Raw genomic sequence first — 21,196 nt, 5'->3', positions numbered from 1 at the left:
GCGTAAGATTATCAACTCTGGCTTGGGGATTGAAGAGGAGCGGGACCTCAGTGATGACAAAAAAATTATGGCTTTTAAGTGCTATGATTTTCTACTTTCAGGAACACCTGGATTTAGGCAGCATTTACTTCATCTGAAATTATAACCATGCCAATTAAACCTTTAAAAAGTTAAAAAGTAAAAGTAAGTTTACCAACAAGATGCTCCCCCTTATGGAACCAAAGAGAAACAGGCTGCATACTTCCTCTTGCCTAGAAACTTATTTCCTGCTGCCTGCCTTAATCTGAAGTAAAATTTAGGTTGATTATGCAAAATAAGGTTTACAGGCTGCGTGTGCTACATATCTGCTACAGACCTAAGAGCAAGCTAGTTATTCAAAAGAACTGATCAATAAAAAATTAGTATAAAAACACTTACATGACATTTTAATGTACTACACGTAATAAAACTATATACGTACTGCCTTTTAAAAACATACAAGTACTGTTTTAGATAGATTTCTAATATCCAATATACTGTAACTATTACTCATTGAATTCTAGGGATTAAATTCATTTTTGCTACTAATGTATTTTAAGATTTTATATAAAGGTAAATGAAAAAACTTCTCATGAAAGTACTTTCTAGCTACATACACATGAAGAATGTCAGTGTTTTTTATGCTACGATAACTAAGCCAACCTACACACTTGATGTGTAGAGTCTCTCTCTGTTCAACAATAATAACATTATTAATGAGAAATGTACCATTTCAAAGCCAGCTATTCTCTGCTGCAGAAAGGAAACTTGCATTTCATAGTCTTCATTCTTCATGTGATAACTTCTCAATAGCTGCTCTTGTTCTTCTAGCTGCTGTTGATATGCAAGTATCTGTTGTTTGGTCTGCAGCAAGTCAGCAGCTGTGCTACTGTGACTAGTATTCCTTAGGGCTTCACTTGCCTGCAACTTGGACACAGAATAGATTAAGCTTTTAATACTGCTTGAATACCAATAATCAGGGGAGGAAAAAAGACCACTCAGTATTCTCCATTTCTTCCCAGAAAAGATAACAAGGAGCAAATTATATAGACAATTTGATAACCCCCATACCCCACACATACACTTGCCTTTTATGGCTTGCTATTTTAAGGTCCCTAAGCTTCAGGGAAATGTACTAGTTGGCTACTGCCCTAGAGGCTGCTGATGTCCAAGAGCAAGCCTCAGCAAGCCTGTCGATGCCTTAGGGCCCACTTAGCTCAGATTGTTCATCAGCTATGGTACTTGGTATCAGCTCACCAGTTTTCTCTTCCTGCACTGCTGCCCATTTGGGGAGGAAGTAATAGGTGAGCAAATGTCCTCTACTGATGCTGCTGAGCCAAGTGGCTCCTGATAAGATGGTTTCTGTGCCATGGGCAACAATTAGTTTGGCTGGCTCCAGAACCATTTTCATTTCCAAATCCACTCCTAGATTCATGAGACAAATCATCAGGGTGCCTTGTTGTAGAAGTTCTCACGTGGTAATAGACAAAATGAATTATTGACCACTCCTTTAAGACCCACTGCAGGGTTGAGTTTTAGGTCTAACCAAACCCTGACTGAAGTTCTGAATCATAGCCTGTTAAAATGTAAGTCATGTAAGTAGTACCATAACATAACAGTTTATGTTATAGTGCTACATTATGTCAGCACTACCTGATTAGCTATAAAGCAATGCTACTAATGGCAAATGTTCTCTATAAGTTATGGCTATAAGGAACAAAAGAATTTCCTCAGCTATATTTAACAAATAAAACTGAATATCACTTCCTTCGGAAAGTGGTATTTAATGTACACAGCTTATTTACGTATTTTCAAAAATTATGCTGCCTTTACATCAAATTAGATTGCAGTTAAAATACAATTAAATTGCAGTTAAAATACAAAATTCAATTAAAAACATAAACACTAAAAAAGAGCCAAAAACACCAAATGGAACAAACAAAAAACTTCCTAATAAAAGACAGTGATAGAAGGAAAGACAAATTTTTTTTTGGAGGGGGGGTTGTTGTTGTGATGGCAGACTAGAGATTTCAGCCTCTGTATGGGATGTGAGGATTCCCCAGAATTAGACTTCATTTCCAGACTGCAGAGATCAATTTCCATGGAGAAAATGGATGCCTTGGAGGTAGACTTCATGTATCCCGTTGGAGTCCCTGTCCTCCCAAGGTCCCATCCACAATTTTCTAGAAGTTTTCCAATCTGGATCTGGCAGCCCTATTCCCTGCTGGTTGCCAAGGGAACCTAGTAACCCTATGGTAGGCATATATTTGGTTTTCCCTAAAAATCTGTAGGTAAGTATTTGAAGAGAGGATTCAAAATGAACATTTTCATTAATCTTAAACAAACTGATGATTTAGAAAATACAATCCTGAAAATTCTGCTCAATAGAAATTTACTACAAATATGGATTTTTTTTCTTTTTAAAACTGTGTGGGAAGGGATGACAAATCACTGGAGGAGGGAGAAGACAAGAAATGAATCATCAAGGCTTGTTTTTTAACTTTTCCCCATTTGAATGACAGTTTTTGCACTTGAGATGTTCAATGTAATCTCCCCCCTTTGCTTTTCCCATCTATCAAATAGTTGTATTTTAAGCACTAGAGAGAGAATCCTCTCCTGAAATTTACGAACAGGGCTGAGTTTAGGTACAAAAAAGGGTCTCCACAAGAATCTTATTTTGTTTCTAGGCCGAAGACCTTCAACCACTTAACAGGGTCAATGGTTCAAATGTCTCTCTCTATCTAATCTCAATAATAGTTTCCACTGAAAAAGAACCAACAAGGTGTATTTTATAACAGCCTTTAGATAGAATTGATAATGTACAGGAAAAAAGGTTCTGCTAACTTACATGTTGAAATTGAATTTGCAGTTTTTGACTCTGTTCAGTCAAATCTAAGAACTCCCTCATGGTTTCATCCTTCTCTTTCCTTGCTTGTTGAAGGTTAGCAGTGAGTTGTGTGATGATGTCATCTCTTTTTTTGATAGCAGCCTCAAATTCTTGTAGCTAGAAGTTAAAATGCTAACAGTAATCAAAATGAACTGTAAACAGCACACCAGGACTACTTGAGCTTGATGCAGTTATAAAGACAAGAATCTGTTCCTGCCATTCTTACACATTTCAAGCATACATGTAAAACTTTTAAAGTACAAACAAGTACTAAGTATATTATTTCCTAGATGAACACCAAAATATTTTTAGTTACTATATGTAATTGAAAGCTTGCTGTTCCCTGCCTGGACGATTAAAGTAGCAAAAATAGGCCATGTACAGTCAAAATATCTCCTACTCAGGAAGTTCTCCAGGTAAGCATCAAAATATGACTTTAATTAATTAAAAGTAACATAAAAGCATGCCAAAAACTAGCCTGATGACTGAATATGCTATAGGACCATGGAATATTGAATAGATGAGTGGGCAGTATGTGTCTGTTTAAACCCCTGAGAATACACAGGATCCTAAAGGGGAAGATTTGGGGGAAATTCCAAATGGTTCTGTCCTGAGATTACTCACAGGCCCCAAGCATATTCTGTACTAATGCTTGTCTGAACATGTATTCTTAAGAGATGTGTAGTTCTAAACTTTTTGAGATCTTGTGATCCAAATGGGCCAGAAATACCTGTTTAATAAAACATTAGACATCTATCAGAATAACATTTTCTTAATGTACCAACAGAATGCTGGGCTTATATCCAACAGAGAGCAGTTTTAACTTCTAGATACTCTTGAAATAATCTAATATTTACTGAAATCTCTTAATATTTGCTAATATTGGAAAATACAGCTTGGCAGAGATACTGGAAATATTATGCTAGATATATTTCAGATAAGAATAAACAATATTAAGTAAGGAAGGAAAAAAAATCTGTTTCTAGGAGGCAAAAGGTCTTTACAATTTTCATTTGGAAGTTGGTGGAACTCTGCTCTGGCAGGTTCCACGGTCTCAAGGAGGGATGAGACAGTGAGAAAGGATGATAAGACTAAAGTGCGGGAGGAATGTCAAGCAGGCTTGGGAAAGTGTCTGAGCATTTTTAGCCTAAACAGATCCTCGGGGCTTGCAAAAGGGAGCTCCTCCACCAGGCATTTGGTTGAGATCAACCAAAACTAAACAACACCTATTGGGCCCCAAGCCTTCCTTCCTTGAACACATGTGACAGATCTGACCAACCATGGGCCTGTTAGATTGTTCACTGTTACAATGTTATTCTCTGTTTATTGTTATTATTACTGTTACCTTTTGTTCATTATAATCAGTCAGTTTAATGTATTGTTCTGTTCTGTTCTATGTGAACCGCTCTGAGCCTTAGGGGGAGGGCAATATACAAATGGAAATAAATAGATAAATAAATTATAAAGTTTGCGTCCTGCCAAGCTCAGTAAATCATTACCTTGTACACTCCAATTTCCATACATTATACAGAATTAATTACAAATAAATGAATGTCAGAACAAACTAGATATAATACAAAAATACTGTATCAAAATGATAAGGCTTGAGTAGATCAGTTGCTCTGTACTGCTTCAGCACAGATATAAGTTAAAACAAATCTAACATGGAGACTTCTATCTACATTAAAACAAACCTCTGTAATCATTGAACATCACAGAAAATCAAATGTGTACTCAAATCAAATGTGTATGTATTTTTAACTTTTAAATCAAACATTTCTGATCTCTACAAATATTCAGGTATATTCCTGTATACAAGGACATTCAGTTAAATTATTTTTCAATTAATAAAAAAAATCATCAATATTTTGGAAAAGAAACATGGGATGCTAAACAAAACAGGCCAAAAATCTCTGAAAGTTGAGACATAAGAAGGGTAAAGGAGAAAAGTAAATTAGTTGATTATTTTTCATGACAACTGGACCAACTTAAAGATCTTTGAACTCCAGATTTAACATTAAAAGAGGTTTTAAAAAACATGCTTTTAACATGAAATTAAAAGCACGCACTGCTTGTATCTCTTGCTGAAGAACAAAAATTTAAATGATAGCATTATAGTTAAATATTCACAAAAACATAGCTTGCACAAGGCCACACAGTCTATCACTAAAATCTCATATAATTAACACAATGATCAATTTACATTTGAAAAGATGGCTTTCCCCAGATATATTTTTTACAGATCTCCTAAAATATAAAACTGCAAAACAGAATAAACATAATTTTTGATGTGATTACAAGTGGGAAGTCAAAAAGACTTGTAGGGGACATAACATTTCTCCCAACCCCACAATTTCCTCTTTCCCTTCCCTGAAAACCCCCATAGTCTCTTCCTGCATTCTTCTCTCCTTTCCATGCAACAACAAACCTACCTCTATCTGTCCCTCTGTCCGCCTTCTCCCAGGAACCTCTACTTAGCGAAACTATGGCCCAGTAATGTCCAACTGGCTGCTGAGCCAGGTCCACCTGCATGATGGGAAACTCTTAAGGATTGTGGGAGGAGAGTATTTCACTTTCTCCTGTATTTCCTTCCCTACATTATTTCCCCTTTCACTCTTCCTGGAAACTCCCATATCATCTCCTCTTTCCCCGCCTAGTTTGTTCCACCTCATCCTCAGCCATTCTCCAATCCACCAATCCCCAGCCATCTGTTTTTCTTTTTTAAGATTTCAGATTTTTCTGAAAACTTGGGACATTTTTAGGTTCGTAGAAAGATATTCATTCAATTAAACCCACAAGTACTTGTGGGAGGCATGTCATTTCCTCCACCCCACTATCTTATTTTCCCCTGTATCTCCTCTCACCTTTCCCTTCTCCTGTTAACCCTGATATACACTTCCCTTACCCTGTCTCATTCTCACCTTCTCAGTCATTCACCAGCCCAACTTTTATGTGCCTCTTCTTCCATTATATTCATCATTTATTAACTTCATCCATGCTCCACCAAAGCATTATTCTCCCCCATTTTCTCTCCACCACATCCCTGTTAGATAGGTTAGGCTTAAAGTGTATCCCAGCCCCAAGTCACCCAGTGAACATCCAAAACAAGATGGAGGTTCAAGCCTGGATCTCCTAGACTCTGAAACTGATATGCCACACTGGCTTTCATAAGGTGGTTGCTGTTGAAGAACAACAAGCAGCACAGTTAGTTATGTCATGAAAAGCAGTTGGCATCAAATAAATCAGTGGTTGCTGCTAAGCCTGGAGTGCGAACCTCCAGCTGGAACCTGAAGATTTCTTTGAATTACAACTAATTTCCAGAGAACTGTTCTCCTGGAAAAAACAACTGTTGGGACGGGAGACTCTACAGCATTTTTTAAATATATGTATGCAAATAAATAAAATAAATAAATCCTACTGCGACCCCGCCACTCCCCAAACTCTCCCTTTCCCAGACACCACGCCAAAATCTCCAGGAATTTCTCAGCCTGGAACTGGCAATCCTAGTCAGCCTTGGAAAAGACCCTATTTTCTCCCTCTGCCTTTTTATTCACAGAAACCCAGCCTGGAAAGCTGTGGTTGCCTAGCAACGGTCACTGAAGGAATCTAAATACTTAAAGCTACAGGAGCTCATTTTATTATTCTGTGGGGTTTTTAAAAACCTTAATGTATTTTTTAAAAACATTTCACATTTTTCTGCAAACCTGGGGTCCTTTCCAGATTTGTAGAAAGATCTGCCTTGCCTATTCACAGCTCAAGTCACCAGAATTAAGTACTCTCAGTTGGCTGATTTTGGCATTAGTATATAGATATGATGATTACCCACAAAAACAAATCTGTCTTTAAGGGCAACATACAATACATGATATTTAAAAATTGATTCGGCACTTCTGCACTACACATAAAAGAAATAGGACAAAGCAAGTAATTCTAAAAAGTGTCTTTCCACAGAATGCTACTACTGTTTATATTGCAATCTCCAGTGATACTGATAAATAAGAAGCCAACGTGTCTTAAATGTACACACTGAACAAACTTTTCTATGATTAATGTGTGATAAACACAGGATGCACATTATCTCTTCCACTTGATCATTCTACCCAGAGGGGCAAAATGGGATTGCTTCTGCAGAAACAGTAGTGAACAAATCAGAATCAGGTGAGGACAGCCTCTTCCTCACCAGCCCCCATACTACTTGCAGCTGGTCTTGACTCATAACCTCCATCCCACTACTTACAGTTTGTCATATCAGCACAGACAAATGCGAGGCAACAAATCATATGCCCCCCCCCCACACACACACACACAGGTACCTCCCTTCCTACATCACAGTTGAGCCATGCCTCAAGAAATACTACAGCTAACCTGGGGCTAAAAAAAAAAAGCCAAAGGGAGAATCTTAATTCTACCATTCTAAAGCCACCCTGGCCCTTTCAAATGGACCAGTCATTTTTCTGCCACCCCGACATTTTCCTCTTACGTTTTTCCTTTGTTCCACTTAAAGGCAAAAGTCCTGGAAGCACCATAAGACATATTAAGAAAGAGCGTGTTGCCATCTCAAAAATCCTCCCCAAAAGCTGCCCCGCTGACCTCACGGGGCAAAATCCGCATGCGGAATCCACACTCCCCCTTTAAAACTACTACCCAGACACTGTTCTCCCACAGTAGAAAGAGCCCCAATTAAGCAGCCTTAGTGCAACCGCAACAGTATTAATTTCCCATAGTAGAGTGATGCCAGACCTCAGGCTTCTATTTTCGACTGAAGCAATTCTTATTAGTCATCTTGGCTACGTTCATAAATAAGTTAGGCATAAATAGTCTTTGACTAGCAATTCAATTCTGCTGTCTAACATCACATATAATGGAAGCAGGCTGTTTTTCAAAACAAACTGTGAATCCTCTCAACACGACTGCCAAACACAAAAATCAAACACCGGAACTGAAAAAGATGAGAAAGAAGTAGACAAATGGGATTTTCTTGACAAACAAAACATTGGAATTGATGAAAAAATGTCATTAACAAAAATGTTCCTCTTCCTCCTCCAAATCATGCCAGACACTAACGATGGATGGTCTGTGTTACCATGAAGCATGCAGAAAGCAACGTAAGGTAATTTATACCTGTTGCAATCCTTCTGTACCATATGCTGCCCTCATTTCTTCTAGTTCTCTGTTTAGCTCTTCAATCTCTTGTTGTTTTCCAGCCAATTCATTCTCCACCATCTCCAGTCGTGTCAGAGAATGTTGCATCCCAAGTTCAGAATAATTCTCTCCAAATCCATATTCTTCTTCCTAAACCAATCCAAGTTCCTTAACAGTCTGCCATTTTAGAAGGTTTGTTTAACATGAAGATACTTAAAACCATTTCATTCTCGTCATCATATGAGATAACACTTTAGTATATTGCTATGGAAACCTGCTTTGTTAGTAGAATTTGCTTGTCAAGAGCAGTGACAACACAGCATTACAGCAAGCCATAATTTGAAGCAGAATTTTGTCTCCCAGTGTTATACAAGAAGTGACAGCATACCTGTAGAGACTGTGTGTGCTATTAAATTTATATGGCATGCAAGCATAAGAGAAACAGTTAGTACTTGTAATTCTTCCCACCACAAATCATTTAGTGTTTTAGCGTTCAATGCCATCATTTAATGTTCAATACAATACCCTGATAAAGTCTGCAGGTACCTCTGTTTTCGTCAAAAAACTGCAACCATTTACCTGTATAAAAACAATTGCTATATGCATTACAACTTAAAGTTTATAGATTTTATATAATTACATTTTCATTTTTGCCTGATTATGCATAGTTCTTTAACAGCTCTTTGGCCAGTTAGGAATAACAACAAACATTGCCACAAAACACCAATCAAATGAGGGGATTCTGAATAAGCAATCTGTACAATTATAGGTGTTTCGTATCCATTTTTAAGGTTTACAGAGCAATGTGCCATGCAGAACCTTTGCTTTTAAAAGATTCTCAGGCTACAAACCAAATACATTAATTAATACTGTACTGTCCGAAGAAAATTTCATAATTGGGCAGAAGATGATCCAAAGTTTCCAACAAAAAACATTTTACTAGCAAAAAGTCATTAGAAGTCCAGTATAAGCCATTATTGTGTTGCTGACACATCTGTGCTGATTATACTACAACAAGGGTGACCAAACTGTGGCTCTCCAGATGTCCATGAAACAATTACCATGAGCCTCTGCCAGCACGGGCTGGCCACCCCTTGATCTACAGCCTTCATAATTATCTGAGTAATCAAAATATTGCCTAAGTATAGCCAGGGTTACAAGGCCACAAAGACTGGCTTGTGCAAGCACAGCAACCACTCAAGCCCTGGCCTCATACTGTTCCTCAATTCCCTTTTCTTGTCTCCATGTGCTCGAATCCACACCATCCTTTCATGTTTCTTGGCAACTCTGAAAGAGAAGGAGGCATCTGGAGTGCATGTGGAGGAGGGGGTGAGAAGTGCTGAAAGAAGGTCTTGCTCTACCTCCCCAATCAAAAGTTGTTTCCAAAATATGAAAACTGATGCTGAGGAGTTTAATGATATTGAAATGCAGGAATCTGTCTGCTAATACCCAAGTACCCTGTTTGTATATTGGTAATCTATCGTTGGTAATCTATGGACTCCGGGGAATGGTAGAGGACAGGAAGGCCTGGAGGATCATTGTCCATGGGGTCGCGATGGGTCGGACACGACTTCACACATAACAATCTATCGTTTAATAGCATAGCCTAGAAGATGTCAATGACAGCCGATTTAACACGTAGCATAAATAATGCAACAAAGTTAACTGTTCCCAAACATTCCATACATTTGATTCATGGTAACTTTAATATACTCTGAAATAAAAACTAGCACGCCTCTTGTAGCCATTAATCTCTCTGCCAAATATTTGTTATAATTTTACTATCTTGACTAAATCTTCTGTACTTCAACATTTCCAGTTTGCAGCAAAAAATGGGGGAGGGGGAGCCCATATGAATCAATAATGGGCTCGATACATCTATACTGGGGCACCATGCTGCCCTCTTACACCTTTCCTGTTGCTCACCAAATGATTTTTAAAAGTGGATGGGGCCAGATGGGGCTCCTGTCCAGCAGGGCTTCTGACTGCCCATTGGAGATTCATTGGCTAGCAACTTAAAATAACATTGTCTCAGTGGCAGCAGCTACCACAGGGTTTTACTGTCTCTCACTCCTCTTCCCTTTTCTTCTGCACTTGGGCTTGCTATGTGGCTGGCTCTGCCTTTTGTGGTTGTACCCAAAACTTTGCGCCCACAACTTTGTGTCAGAATTCCAAAGGTGCCCAGAGGCTTGAAAAGGTTGCAAATCCAGGTACAACCCAGATATGTGCTGATTCCAATTCAGAAAAATTTTGTAAGGATACTGAGCACAACAGATCATTGGTTTTGGTATCAAAACAAAGGACAGTACATCACTGCCCCCCATATCCCAATACCCCACTTCTCATACATCCAATTTCCCTCACCTAAGTGTACTTGATACTAATCCATGGGTCCTCATAAATTCCAGTTCCTTTGAACTCGCAGCATACTCTCTGTTCCGATATAATCCTTAAATATTACCTCTGCATATGACTAAGTTTTTAACTTTCAATCTCTATCTATTATTAGGTTTATACAAAATCTCTGCTACAAAATCTCTGCTATTATAGGTTTATACAAAACCTAACATTTCAGGCAAATATACTTTGCATTGATCTATTAAGCAGCATATATATCCAAGACGTATCAAGGTTTAAAACTATTGTCAGAAGGGATTAGTGTTATATTTCTAGTTCAAGAATACATATTAAATATGTAATAAAATCCTTACAAATTTCCTTAAAACAGTAATGAAATCCTTTAAAACTAACCTTTTCATCTGAATTTTTGACAATCCGGTAATAAGATCTACTCCCAACATTTATTCCCCTGGGAAACTCACTAAGGCTATTGCATTATCACTTGAGTAACCTGGTCATGCACATGAACCCTGAACATTTTTTACAACATACTTTACTAATAACCTCAGAACAAAGTTTTAATAGTGTCACCTGTGGGTGAAAGTTTCACTTCACTAGATCTGAACATTCAAGCACTGTTCAGTCATAATCATGACTGAATGTTTGATTAATATGATTCAAACTTTATTCTTCTAGATTCCAGTATACAATAGCAGTCTACCAAATATGGTGCTTGCCTGGAGTTTCTTCAAGCAAGTACTTGGGGTCACATACTCTATGCCACTGCTGCTAAAGAAATGAGATAAAATCTCTTTGACAATGGAGTTGCCCCATTACCTCAGGCAGAATCTGCCTGTGTGGATCAGATTAATAACTGCATTTTAGTATGTCTATGAAATGAACTGGATCAAGACAGAAGTTAGAGTGGTCAGGGCTTTCAAATGAAAGATTGTATTAATTTGATGTTTAATCAGTAAATTAATCTAGTAATATAATTTGAAAGACATTTACACAGCAAACATTCATTATATCCAAACTGAGATACCAAATAAACCTGGAGAATTGGTGCAGAGTCTACGCTATGACTGACATGGACAGGAGAAGGAGATATTCATGCAGAACAGGAGAGGGAGGGGGGAAAAAGAGAAAGTGCAAGCCCGTAGCATATTAGGGCCTGTTTATGTGACAAGATTCACTAAGCTCAAATCAACTTATTCATGTGCAACTGAGCACAAAGATGCAAAGTTTGCAAGAATTGCCCACCACATTGCAGCCTTAACCCTGGCCAAAAAAACCACACCTTTGACTGTTATACAAGAACTGCAAGGTAGGTAAATAAGGTAAAAAAAAACAACAATCTTCTACAAAAATGAGGACACATGCAACAGTATATTTTCACAGAGCCTCTTTCTTAAAACTTTTCCACAGGGCTCTAATTTCTTATTTCATATACTGCTAGTATCATTTAGAGCAGAACTTGGAAAGCCACTATCATACTGGAAAAATGTATTTGAACCACCCTCTCTCTTGCACAAAATGGTTCCAATAAGACTGCAATGAGGGAGCCAGCTTGTCTTGGAGTATCAGGATAAATGTCTAATAAATAAAGAAATACTATCATACCATTTACAACTTAGGGTTAAAACTACATACATTTGTAAATGACTTTTTTGGCTTTAAATTGGAAACGTCCATTCATGCAGTCATAATACCAACTAATTTATGTAGAACTGTATTATGATCTTACCTCTGAGCTATAATCATCAGCTGTAGTGGAAATCTCACTTTCCAACTAAAAGACGACAAAAATAAAAGGACAAAAATAACAGATTACAAATAAACCAGATTTCCTTTCTTGACAGTTTTGTAAAATGTTTTTAAATGGATAGGAACACAATTATCCATGCTATTCAACAAAACACATGCCATTCTCCCCCAAGCCTCTATACTGACAGGTTGATTAAGCCAAAAAAGCAAGAGAGACAACACTCAGTACCCAAAGAGACAATAAGTCAACTATTCTAATAGCATCTAGAAAATTGTGTTGAGCAAAATTCAATAAAGAGATAACTGAGTTTATGGTGTGTCGGCCCTCCCCTATGGATACTTGAGGTAAACTCTGTGATAATAATGGCTTTTCACTATTGCCTGGTTTCAGCTAATTATTCCAGTGATAGTTCAGGATTTTTTTTCATATTAATCACATACCTCTAAAAACGTGAATGTTTATACCTGAATTCCAGTGCTTCTAAGGCCAATTCCGCACAGGCAGAAAAGACAAGGAGGACACTCATATGGAAGCGGGGCTAATCCTTACTTCCACGTGGCATTGCCGCTGGGCCAGCCCCCTTCCAGGTCTGACGCAGATCATCGTAATGGGAAGTATCCGCATTCCCTATTTTGTTGCGAGGGCCAACAGGGCATGGCCTGGTGCAGGCCTGTATTGACACTGAAGGCCTGTGTGGACATCGGCCAACAGAAGCCTGGAGGAGACAAAAAATGCCTCACTTGGCTCTGCCGTGCTTCGTGGCACACCGATTGGGGCATTTTTTTTTTTTTTGCAGAAAGGTGGGATTGCATTTTAACGTAATCCCATTTTTCCACACATACACACACACGCCACTGCCCCCCCACCTGTTACTGCTCCCCCCTTCCCTCTGGGTCTGCACCCATGGGGACGCAGAAATCCAGGGCAGACAGCATCTGCCACTGAAATGTGTGCCCCATGGCACCGCTGGTACAGAATCGCCCTAATGGAAATGTAAAGCTTTCATCCAATGGCTCTTTTTTACAAGGCTCAGAACATACAAGGGGGTAACGAATGTGCAAAACCTCCTCATTCATTTCCACGAATGGGCTGGATTTGAGTTTACCATTCAGCAAACACAGAACAGGCTCTTTCCATAAAAGTGAATGGAAAAATCCCACTTGTATGAGAGCTCTATGACTGCATGCATCACTGTATACGTACAGCTCTGTATCAGCGATAACAAATATTCATTATTTCAATAAAATTTTGAGCTTAATTTTTCTCTGTTTTAATAAAATTTAAGTTAAAGAGAACACTACAATGCCCTTATTCAATTTTTTGTTAATGATTCTCTAATTACCCTTTTTTCCTCATTTTATTCTTTTAGATCCATAAGACTACTCAGCCTCCTACTATTCCTGGAGAAAATAGTTTTTCAGTTCCAGTTTGTTGGACTCAAGAACAAAATTTTGTAATTACTACTACAGCTACTAGTAATGTAATATTATAGAGATTTCAACAGAATTTTTTCATGTTTGATGAGAACAATGTTTCTTATCTTATGTAAGCGCTATTTCACCAAAGCGCTATTTCACTTGGTTTGCCACTTAGTGTGGGAGAGGAAGGAAGGAAGGAAGGAAGGAAGGGAGGGAGGGAGGGAGGGAGGCAGGCAGGCAGGCAGGCAGGCAGGCAGGCAGGCAGGCAGGCAGGCAGGCAGGCAGGCAGGCAGGCAGGCAGGCAGGCAGGCAGGCAGGAAGGCAGGAAGGAAGGCAGGAAGGAAGGAAGGAAGGAAGGAAGGAAGGAAGGAAGGAAGGAAGGAAGGAAGTCCAGAAGCGGGAACCCCCTTTCAGGGGTGCCAAGAACTAGTGCAACTGGCAAGGTTCTCTCCTTTGTGTTGATCTTTGAACAAAGAACTTGTTTGAGTTCATTCCTTGCATCTTCCAGTTCCTCTTGCATGCACAAAAGACTTGGCAGAGGGAAAGGCTAAGTGGAGAACACAAGCTAAAATGTATGTATTAACTCAGTTGTGAGCTGCAGGCAGACAAGTGGTTTCCTGTACTTATAATGACACATCTGCAAACCTGTGTGCTTTTCACATTTATATTTTAAAATTTTAGGGATAACTTATGTGTGCGCCTGAAAAAAAAACAGTGAAGTAGTCAACAAGAAGTGCTCAGATGCAGGTTGCCAATTGTAATCCAAAAATATAGTAAGAGTGTAAAAGGCAACATCATCATTATAAACAAGCCATATTGTGGAAGCCATGTGCCCACAATATGGACTTCATAATGTGTGAATTGGCCAGAATATTTATTTACTACACTTCGCTGGTGATACAGTGTTCCTCACTTTTAAAGTACATTCATATATATTATATTTAGATAAAACAACAATAATGAATACAAATGCTCTTTGTTTTGATCAGAGTTTTTCTTGTAATAGTGACTTCGTGATTTAGAAATAGGCAGAGAAAACATTTATAAAAACAGAACACATGTAAACGTAAAGTTTTAGCACTGAACATTACTGTGGAAGGTAGTGTGAGATTCTTAAATCCTAGTTAGAAATCTGTGGAAACAAACATAATTTCCCTCCCCCCCCCCCCAAACCAGAAGCACTTACTTCTGTGGTATAAGTTTGATCATGTTTGATCATTTCACTGCTGTGCAAGGTCCTCACTATAGCAAAGTCAGGTGTAGCAGCTGCTCCTCTTTCACAGCTGTGGGTATATGCATCTTCACCTTGTGACTGATCAATAACTAGAGTTTCTTGAACCAATTCTTCATCTTTGGCATTTGAGACCTTTTTCTTTTTTTTCTGCTTCTTGGCTGCATTCTGTCCATCAGAGTGTGCTTTCCTTTGTCTAAATTGTGCAAGCTGTACATAAAAGAAAATCCTGTTAGTGTGAAAGTTTCTCTCTTTATTGCAAATGACAGTAATTATGAGGGTTTACAGATTGTGCTACATAAACCCCCAGAGTAATTGCTAATGAAAACTAAGCTGGAAGTTACTGTCCTACAACTTAACTATCCTTGGATATAGTTCAGTACAAAAATAATATCACGTAGCCGCACGCAATATGATCAGTACATCAGTATGCAGCATGATCCGGTGATGCTTTCAAATATTATATGTAACCAGTATCTTGCCTAATATAAAAGATATCACCAAGAATCTCACATTCAGTTCACTTCACAAGCTATGTTCTAATAATGTACTCATTTTGCACACTCTGCTCTCATCTGATTTCTTATTAAGCATCAAACTAAAGTCTTCTAAAAAGTACACTTGTTGCAAAGTTGAACAACTTCATTAGAGTTCAAAACGTTAAAAGCGATGAAATTATTTAGAAATAATTTCAAATGCACAGAAGCAAATTCTGTAAGGGTATAACAGAAGATAGAAGGCAAATTTTCAGGCACCCTACCTTGTAGCAAAACATGCCTATGAACAAAAGTCGCAGGTGAGCCAGACAAAGAATAGCTGAAAACCAATTAACACATAAGCTATTCAAATACTGTAAGTCAATGCCTTTCACACAGCTTATCACTTTTAATGAGATATAAATGGATCTTCACAACTATACCAGCACAATACATTTTTTTATAGCAGAAAGCAAATATAGCTTCCTTAAAGACAATTACATATCTGCTACTTGATTAAACACTGGAATCCCATCCAGTGTTTATCATCTGAGGGATTCACCGTCTGAATAAACATATTTCCTTATAATGTGCAAAATAAGGAACAGGCACAAGCACTGACCCATCTTATAAATTAAAACAACCAACCAACATGCCTTTTGGAAAACAGATGCCAAAAGTATTATCTGCCCATATAACCCAATAATACTGTGCTCATGATATTCACCAGTCCAGAAAGCCAGGCCTCCATTCAGCCTCTTCGTCAACACTCAGATAACTTGAAAAGGATTCAAACTTTTGACAAAAAAAAAAAAAATCTCTCTTCCCAGTTGCTGTAGGATGGAATGTGAGTTGTTTTCCTTCTATTTATCAGTCAACCTCAAACTAGCCGAAATGCCACCAAAGGGCTACTGTGTTTGCAAATCGGCCACAACATGCTGCACAGCGAGCTACTTTTGTCCTTCTCCAAGGAAAGACTTTCTGTTTCCCAGCAGGAGACTCCAGTCTCAGACCCTTGACGAGACTGCTGGCACGCCGGCATATGGCTCACAGAAGGACCCTGGGATTTGCTGAGCCATAAATGTTCACCAGCGTATTTAGCATTTGTTTTCTCCTGCTCTTCTTTGCCTCCTTAAGTAGCTTACCCAATTAACACAGCCCTTTTTTGCACTACATTAGCAGGCATTTATAAATTTACTTAGAAATGTTGGAAACCCTGAATGTATTTCATTAATATTCTAAAAACAACAACCAAAGGCATCCACAAGCATAGAGACTGCCTAATTATCCTTCCTGTCAATTTGTTGCTAACCCCACCAAGCTCAGGTAAGCAACTGAAAGCTCAAGGGACTTATCTTCTTAATGGAGGAAAGAATGGCTTTCAGTTCCCTTAGCCTTTCATGCAGCCAGTCCAGACATCCAACTACTGCTTAAGACTGCAGATCTTCCCACTTACATATCCATAAAAGATTTGAATGTGTAATACTGTTTTTAGTAAGAGGCACAGTAAAGTAACTATGATTAATGGACCAATGCAACTTTTTATCTTGGATTCTCAGAAAAACCTTTACGTGGCTAAGTAATCACAATATTCTAAACTTCTTGATGAGACATTGCAAAATTCCAGCAACATGGTACATCCCTTTTAAGATACATGACAAAGGTGCAACAAATTCCTAATTCAATGCAAAATCAGCATGGCTCTTTGAAAATAAAAAGCAGCAGATTCATTTGAGAAGAAGCCCTTCTGGGTGCACAGAAAGCTTTCTAGCTCATATTCGTGGTGTTCTCTGACGTCCAACAATAGGCTTATCAGGCTCTCACTGTTGGTGGGGGATTTCCCACCCTAGCTTCTAATGCCTATAACAGATCCTTCAATCAGCAGATGAAAATAATATATTAAAAAGAAAGCCATTGGTGATGGTGTGATGTTAATCCCAGGCAACACCCAGAAATGATGTCAGTGCACTCTAGGAATCACTGCGAACTCTGTGCTTTCTCTACAGCAGGGTGGTCCTGTGGTCCTCCAGATGTTCATGGACTATAATTCCCATGAGCCCCTGCCAGCATTTTCTGGGTCCTGACAGTGCTTGTAAAGTTCCTCAGGGCCTGCAAAACAGAGCTCTTCCACCAGACATTTGGTTGAGGCTGGGTGGAACTAGAAAGATCTAGCCCCTCCTCTGATGTGCACAACTGTATCATCTACCTTAGAGTTACAGCAGTCAGGGTTTGGGGGAAGGACTGGTGGTTGGGGGTTTTTTTAGGAGTTGAATTTCCACGTGGAGTTGAAGGTCCACATGAGCATCCCACTTCCACCCCATTTGAGCAACAAGCTAATTTATGCCTGTCTGCAGAGACTAATGGAGCTGACGGCATTTCTGAATGCTCTGCATGACCCTGAACCTCCCTGGCAATTCATTAGAAGAAGTGCAGCAAATAAAATAGCACCCAGCAACAGTTCTTGCAAACTAATCATTTTGGTTAAGCATTAATAACCAGTGGTTTGTATACCTCAAACATAAGAAACATACTTCAGAAAGAAAAATCAGATCTCAGCATGCACCACTAACAACTAGATTAACAATGCAATTCTAAAGCCTGTTTCTAGAAGGATTTAAGATGGTAAATAAATCCTACACTGTATTTCCTGTATTTTGAAACTGCAGCAACATCACAGAGACATCAGGGCAGTATAATAAAGTACATAAATCTGGGTCTCATCAGGAGTGTGTCCTGGTTAGAACAAGACTCAGCCAGTACTCTAAGCCTCACTAGCCCTGTCCACATCCCCAACATTGTCCCAACATTAAGCCATCAAGAAATGTTATGTAGCTTTAAAGAAAATAAGTTCCTTCCTCCAAATGATGATGAAGCACAATGTACTCCACACAGGTAAGAAAGGAACAGGGAGATCTGGTCCCAAAATTTGACTACTGCAATTGTTCCCCCATTACTCACATGTCAGTGTGCCTTGTTTTCTTGAATTGTACTGCTAGCTTCATCATGTCACTACAACTGTTCACCCTGCAACTGGGGGACACAGGAACCACAACTACATTCCTTGGTGTCTGCCAGAAACACCACTCTACCCTTTGCTAATGCTAGCCAAACACCTATAATACCTATAGCCTTGTAGGATCAGAGCCCCGTGAAGAAGCAACAGCAAACATAGCTCCATCGCAACTACCTCCAGAGGAAGTTCCCCTAACATGTGAAAACCCCCCAAAGGGATGGGGGTGGTGCAGAGCCTGCATGAGCACCATAAGCAGACCTTTGAAATCTGCTACAATAGATATTTATTCATTTATTGTCATTTACTACCTTCAGTCTCTGTGGAATGGGCACAGGACATGGAGTAGTACTATCCATTTGCAATGGTGATCCACCAGGGTTTAGGACAGTGTCAACAATGTGCTGAAACAATATTTTGGTAATGTACATAGAATAACTTGCTAGTTCATTTAATTTGCTAATTTACCAAACAGCCAGAGATTCTTGCACTCATAGGGTTAATCAGAAACACAGGCTGTCACTAAATATGCCCACCTTTGGTAACACATACAAAATTACTGACAATCCTTGCACAACTACAGTAATTATTTCACATAATGTCTGATGTAAGGAACAGGTGTGAATCCAGTTGGCATGACCAGTCAATTACTCATCTACTGGACAGTTATCCACTTTGAAACTCTGCCTGACTAGTATTCAGTTTCCAAAAGTAATACTAACACAGCACTGTCTATATCTTTCACTGTAAAACAAATTAATCAAAAGCACACCCCAAGAGTAAAGCAAGACATGACAGCAAAATGCAAAGACATGAATCAATGTATACATTTATTAATATAAGCAAGTCCTGGATGGATTGAAACACCCTCACAAAATATCACATGCTGAAATGGAGGAGAGAACTTTTGCTCCAACCAGTTCCCCCTCTCATTCTCTCACTCCAGTTTCTTCTCTTCTCCAGCTGCTTTCAATTACCACTCCAACGGGATACTGGACTGTTTGCACAAATACCGCTGCAACAGCATAACAAAGCGGGTTGGGGATTTGTTGTTTTATCTAATCTAACAAATATTACACATGTATTTAATAGAATGGCAAAACAAAAAAGTCAGCTAAATCTTTTGGGGAAATGTGGGGGATGCAAGAATTAAACAAACAGTGCAACCCTAGACAGAATTATTCAATTTTAAATCCACTGAAGTCAATGGGCTTAGATTGAAGTAATTCTGTACAAGCTTGCCCTGGAAGTGGTGTATCTTTCACCGTGAAACAATCATACTAATTAGACAGATAAGTATGGTTGGTAAATCAGTAAGTAAACATAATCTGGATTAGCCTAGCCCATAAAACAAGTGATAGAGATGCACAGTGTGAGTGCAACTGTTTGCCAGAAGGTGAAATTAAAGTAATTTTAGTTAAGTTGCATATAGCCATATTAGTTCAAAGCATAATCCAAAAACAAAAACTATATAACATCTTTTATTGGGACCAGTCAAAACAGTGCTCAAGCTTTCAAGTTCTTCAGAACTCTTCAGACTGTGTGGGTGGTTTTTTTGTTTTTGTTTTGGGGTAATGACATTTCATGATCTTAAGGTCCTGTTTTATAAGCTCCCGGTGGGAAATGCTAAACAGGTATGCAAACTGAAATGGTGCCAGACTGTGCTCTTGGCTCTCTGGAAGAAGCAAGGTGACAGGGAGGAATGTTCCACTGAAGATATGAAAGAAAGAAAAACAGGTAATTGATCAAATGCCTCTCTATTACCAAAGAGGCCAAAATGACCCAAAGAAAGATTGATAAAATGTATCAGTGAAATTTTTGGGGGAAATTAGTAAAATTATAAAAGTGAAATTGGAACCTTCAGTCCAGTTTTTTCTCAATTTATTTCTCAATGAAAATGCTCAATGTAAGCAGAAAATATTGGTGAACTTTCTGATTGTAGCTGCCAAGATGTTAATTGCTACTAACTGGAAAAACGCATATAATATCTCATTAGATAATTGGCGAAAGAAAATTAGGCAGTTTATGATGTTGGAAAAGTTAACAAATAACATTAAAGTAATTCAAGGAGAGAAAAATATTGAGGATTTCAATATAATTTGGCTTGATTTGGCAAATTACTTAAGGAAATTTTCAGACTATAAGGTATGTGAACCAGTGTTGTAATGTGTGACTTGAGATTATGATGAACGGTTGAAATGTACTAGATGAAATGGACATTGTCTACAGGATTCAAATGGTTTATGAAGCTACAGAGTTGTGCTGCGGTGAATTTTGTTTCTGTTGATGGTCTGTTATTTATTAATTATAATAAAAAGATAAAATGTATCAGTATCAAACGTGCACTTGTACACTTCGTTGAATTTCATTAAATTGAAGACCTTTACATACAGTTTTCCTGAAAAAAGATTTAAGGCCAGAATTAAAAGTTGTTTTAGTAACACCAAGGGCTACTTTGATAGCAGTGCAGAATTATGGTTAGATTTAGGGGCACATAACACACTGGAGATATGTATAATGTAGCCCCCAAATATCTCCAATATGCACAAATCTTACCCGGTACTCTTGAAGAGACAAAGTCCCATCTCTAGCATCTACATAAATACTTATACTGGAATAACTGAAAGATGGGAACATAGAGATTAGATGCAAAAACAACATAGAAATGATGTTAAGTCATTTGCAAAACACTTTAGTTGTTTCCCAAATAAAAAATAAAATACACAGCCTAATAGTTATCATTAAAATAGAGCCAGTCCATGTACTAGTTGTCTAATCACATTTTACTAGGTAAATAAGGTTTGCTTTAATCAGAAATACACAGGAAACTACAGTCACTCTACACCGCCTGTGTTTTCTACACAGGAGCTAATTATAAAAGTTGCAAGCACATGAAACGCCAGCGA

General features: G+C 38.4%; 1 protein-coding gene across 8 annotated transcripts in view; it reads right to left on the bottom strand.

Moving 5' to 3' along the window:
- The window catches only part of AKAP9 (A-kinase anchoring protein 9), a 105,899-nt gene that overhangs the window by 74,568 nt on the left and 10,135 nt on the right, over positions 1-21,196 (bottom strand). For 4 of the 8 annotated variants that reach the window (XM_077303840.1, XM_077303834.1, XM_077303839.1 and 1 more), the window contains exons 2-7: positions 14,760-15,014; positions 12,135-12,179; positions 8,573-8,626; positions 8,027-8,197; positions 2,867-3,022; positions 748-945 (exon numbers count right to left, since the gene is read on the bottom strand). In XM_077303840.1, coding sequence (XP_077159955.1) covers positions 748-945; positions 2,867-3,022; positions 8,027-8,197; positions 8,573-8,626; positions 12,135-12,179; positions 14,760-15,014 — 879 coding nt within the window. Of the gene's footprint in view, positions 1-747; positions 946-2,866; positions 3,023-8,026; positions 8,198-8,572; positions 8,627-12,134; positions 12,180-14,759; positions 15,015-16,007; positions 16,267-21,196 lie in introns of those variants that run through there. The other 4 variants (XM_077303836.1, XM_077303835.1, XM_077303838.1 and 1 more) reach the window with 4 other exon arrangements.

Source organism: Paroedura picta, chromosome 11, assembly GCF_049243985.1.
Source record: "Paroedura picta isolate Pp20150507F chromosome 11, Ppicta_v3.0, whole genome shotgun sequence".
In the NCBI taxonomy this organism is placed as follows: domain Eukaryota; kingdom Metazoa; phylum Chordata; class Lepidosauria; order Squamata; family Gekkonidae; genus Paroedura; species Paroedura picta.
Note: the sequence above shows the minus strand (reverse complement) of the source record. Positions and strands in the feature narration are given on the sequence as shown.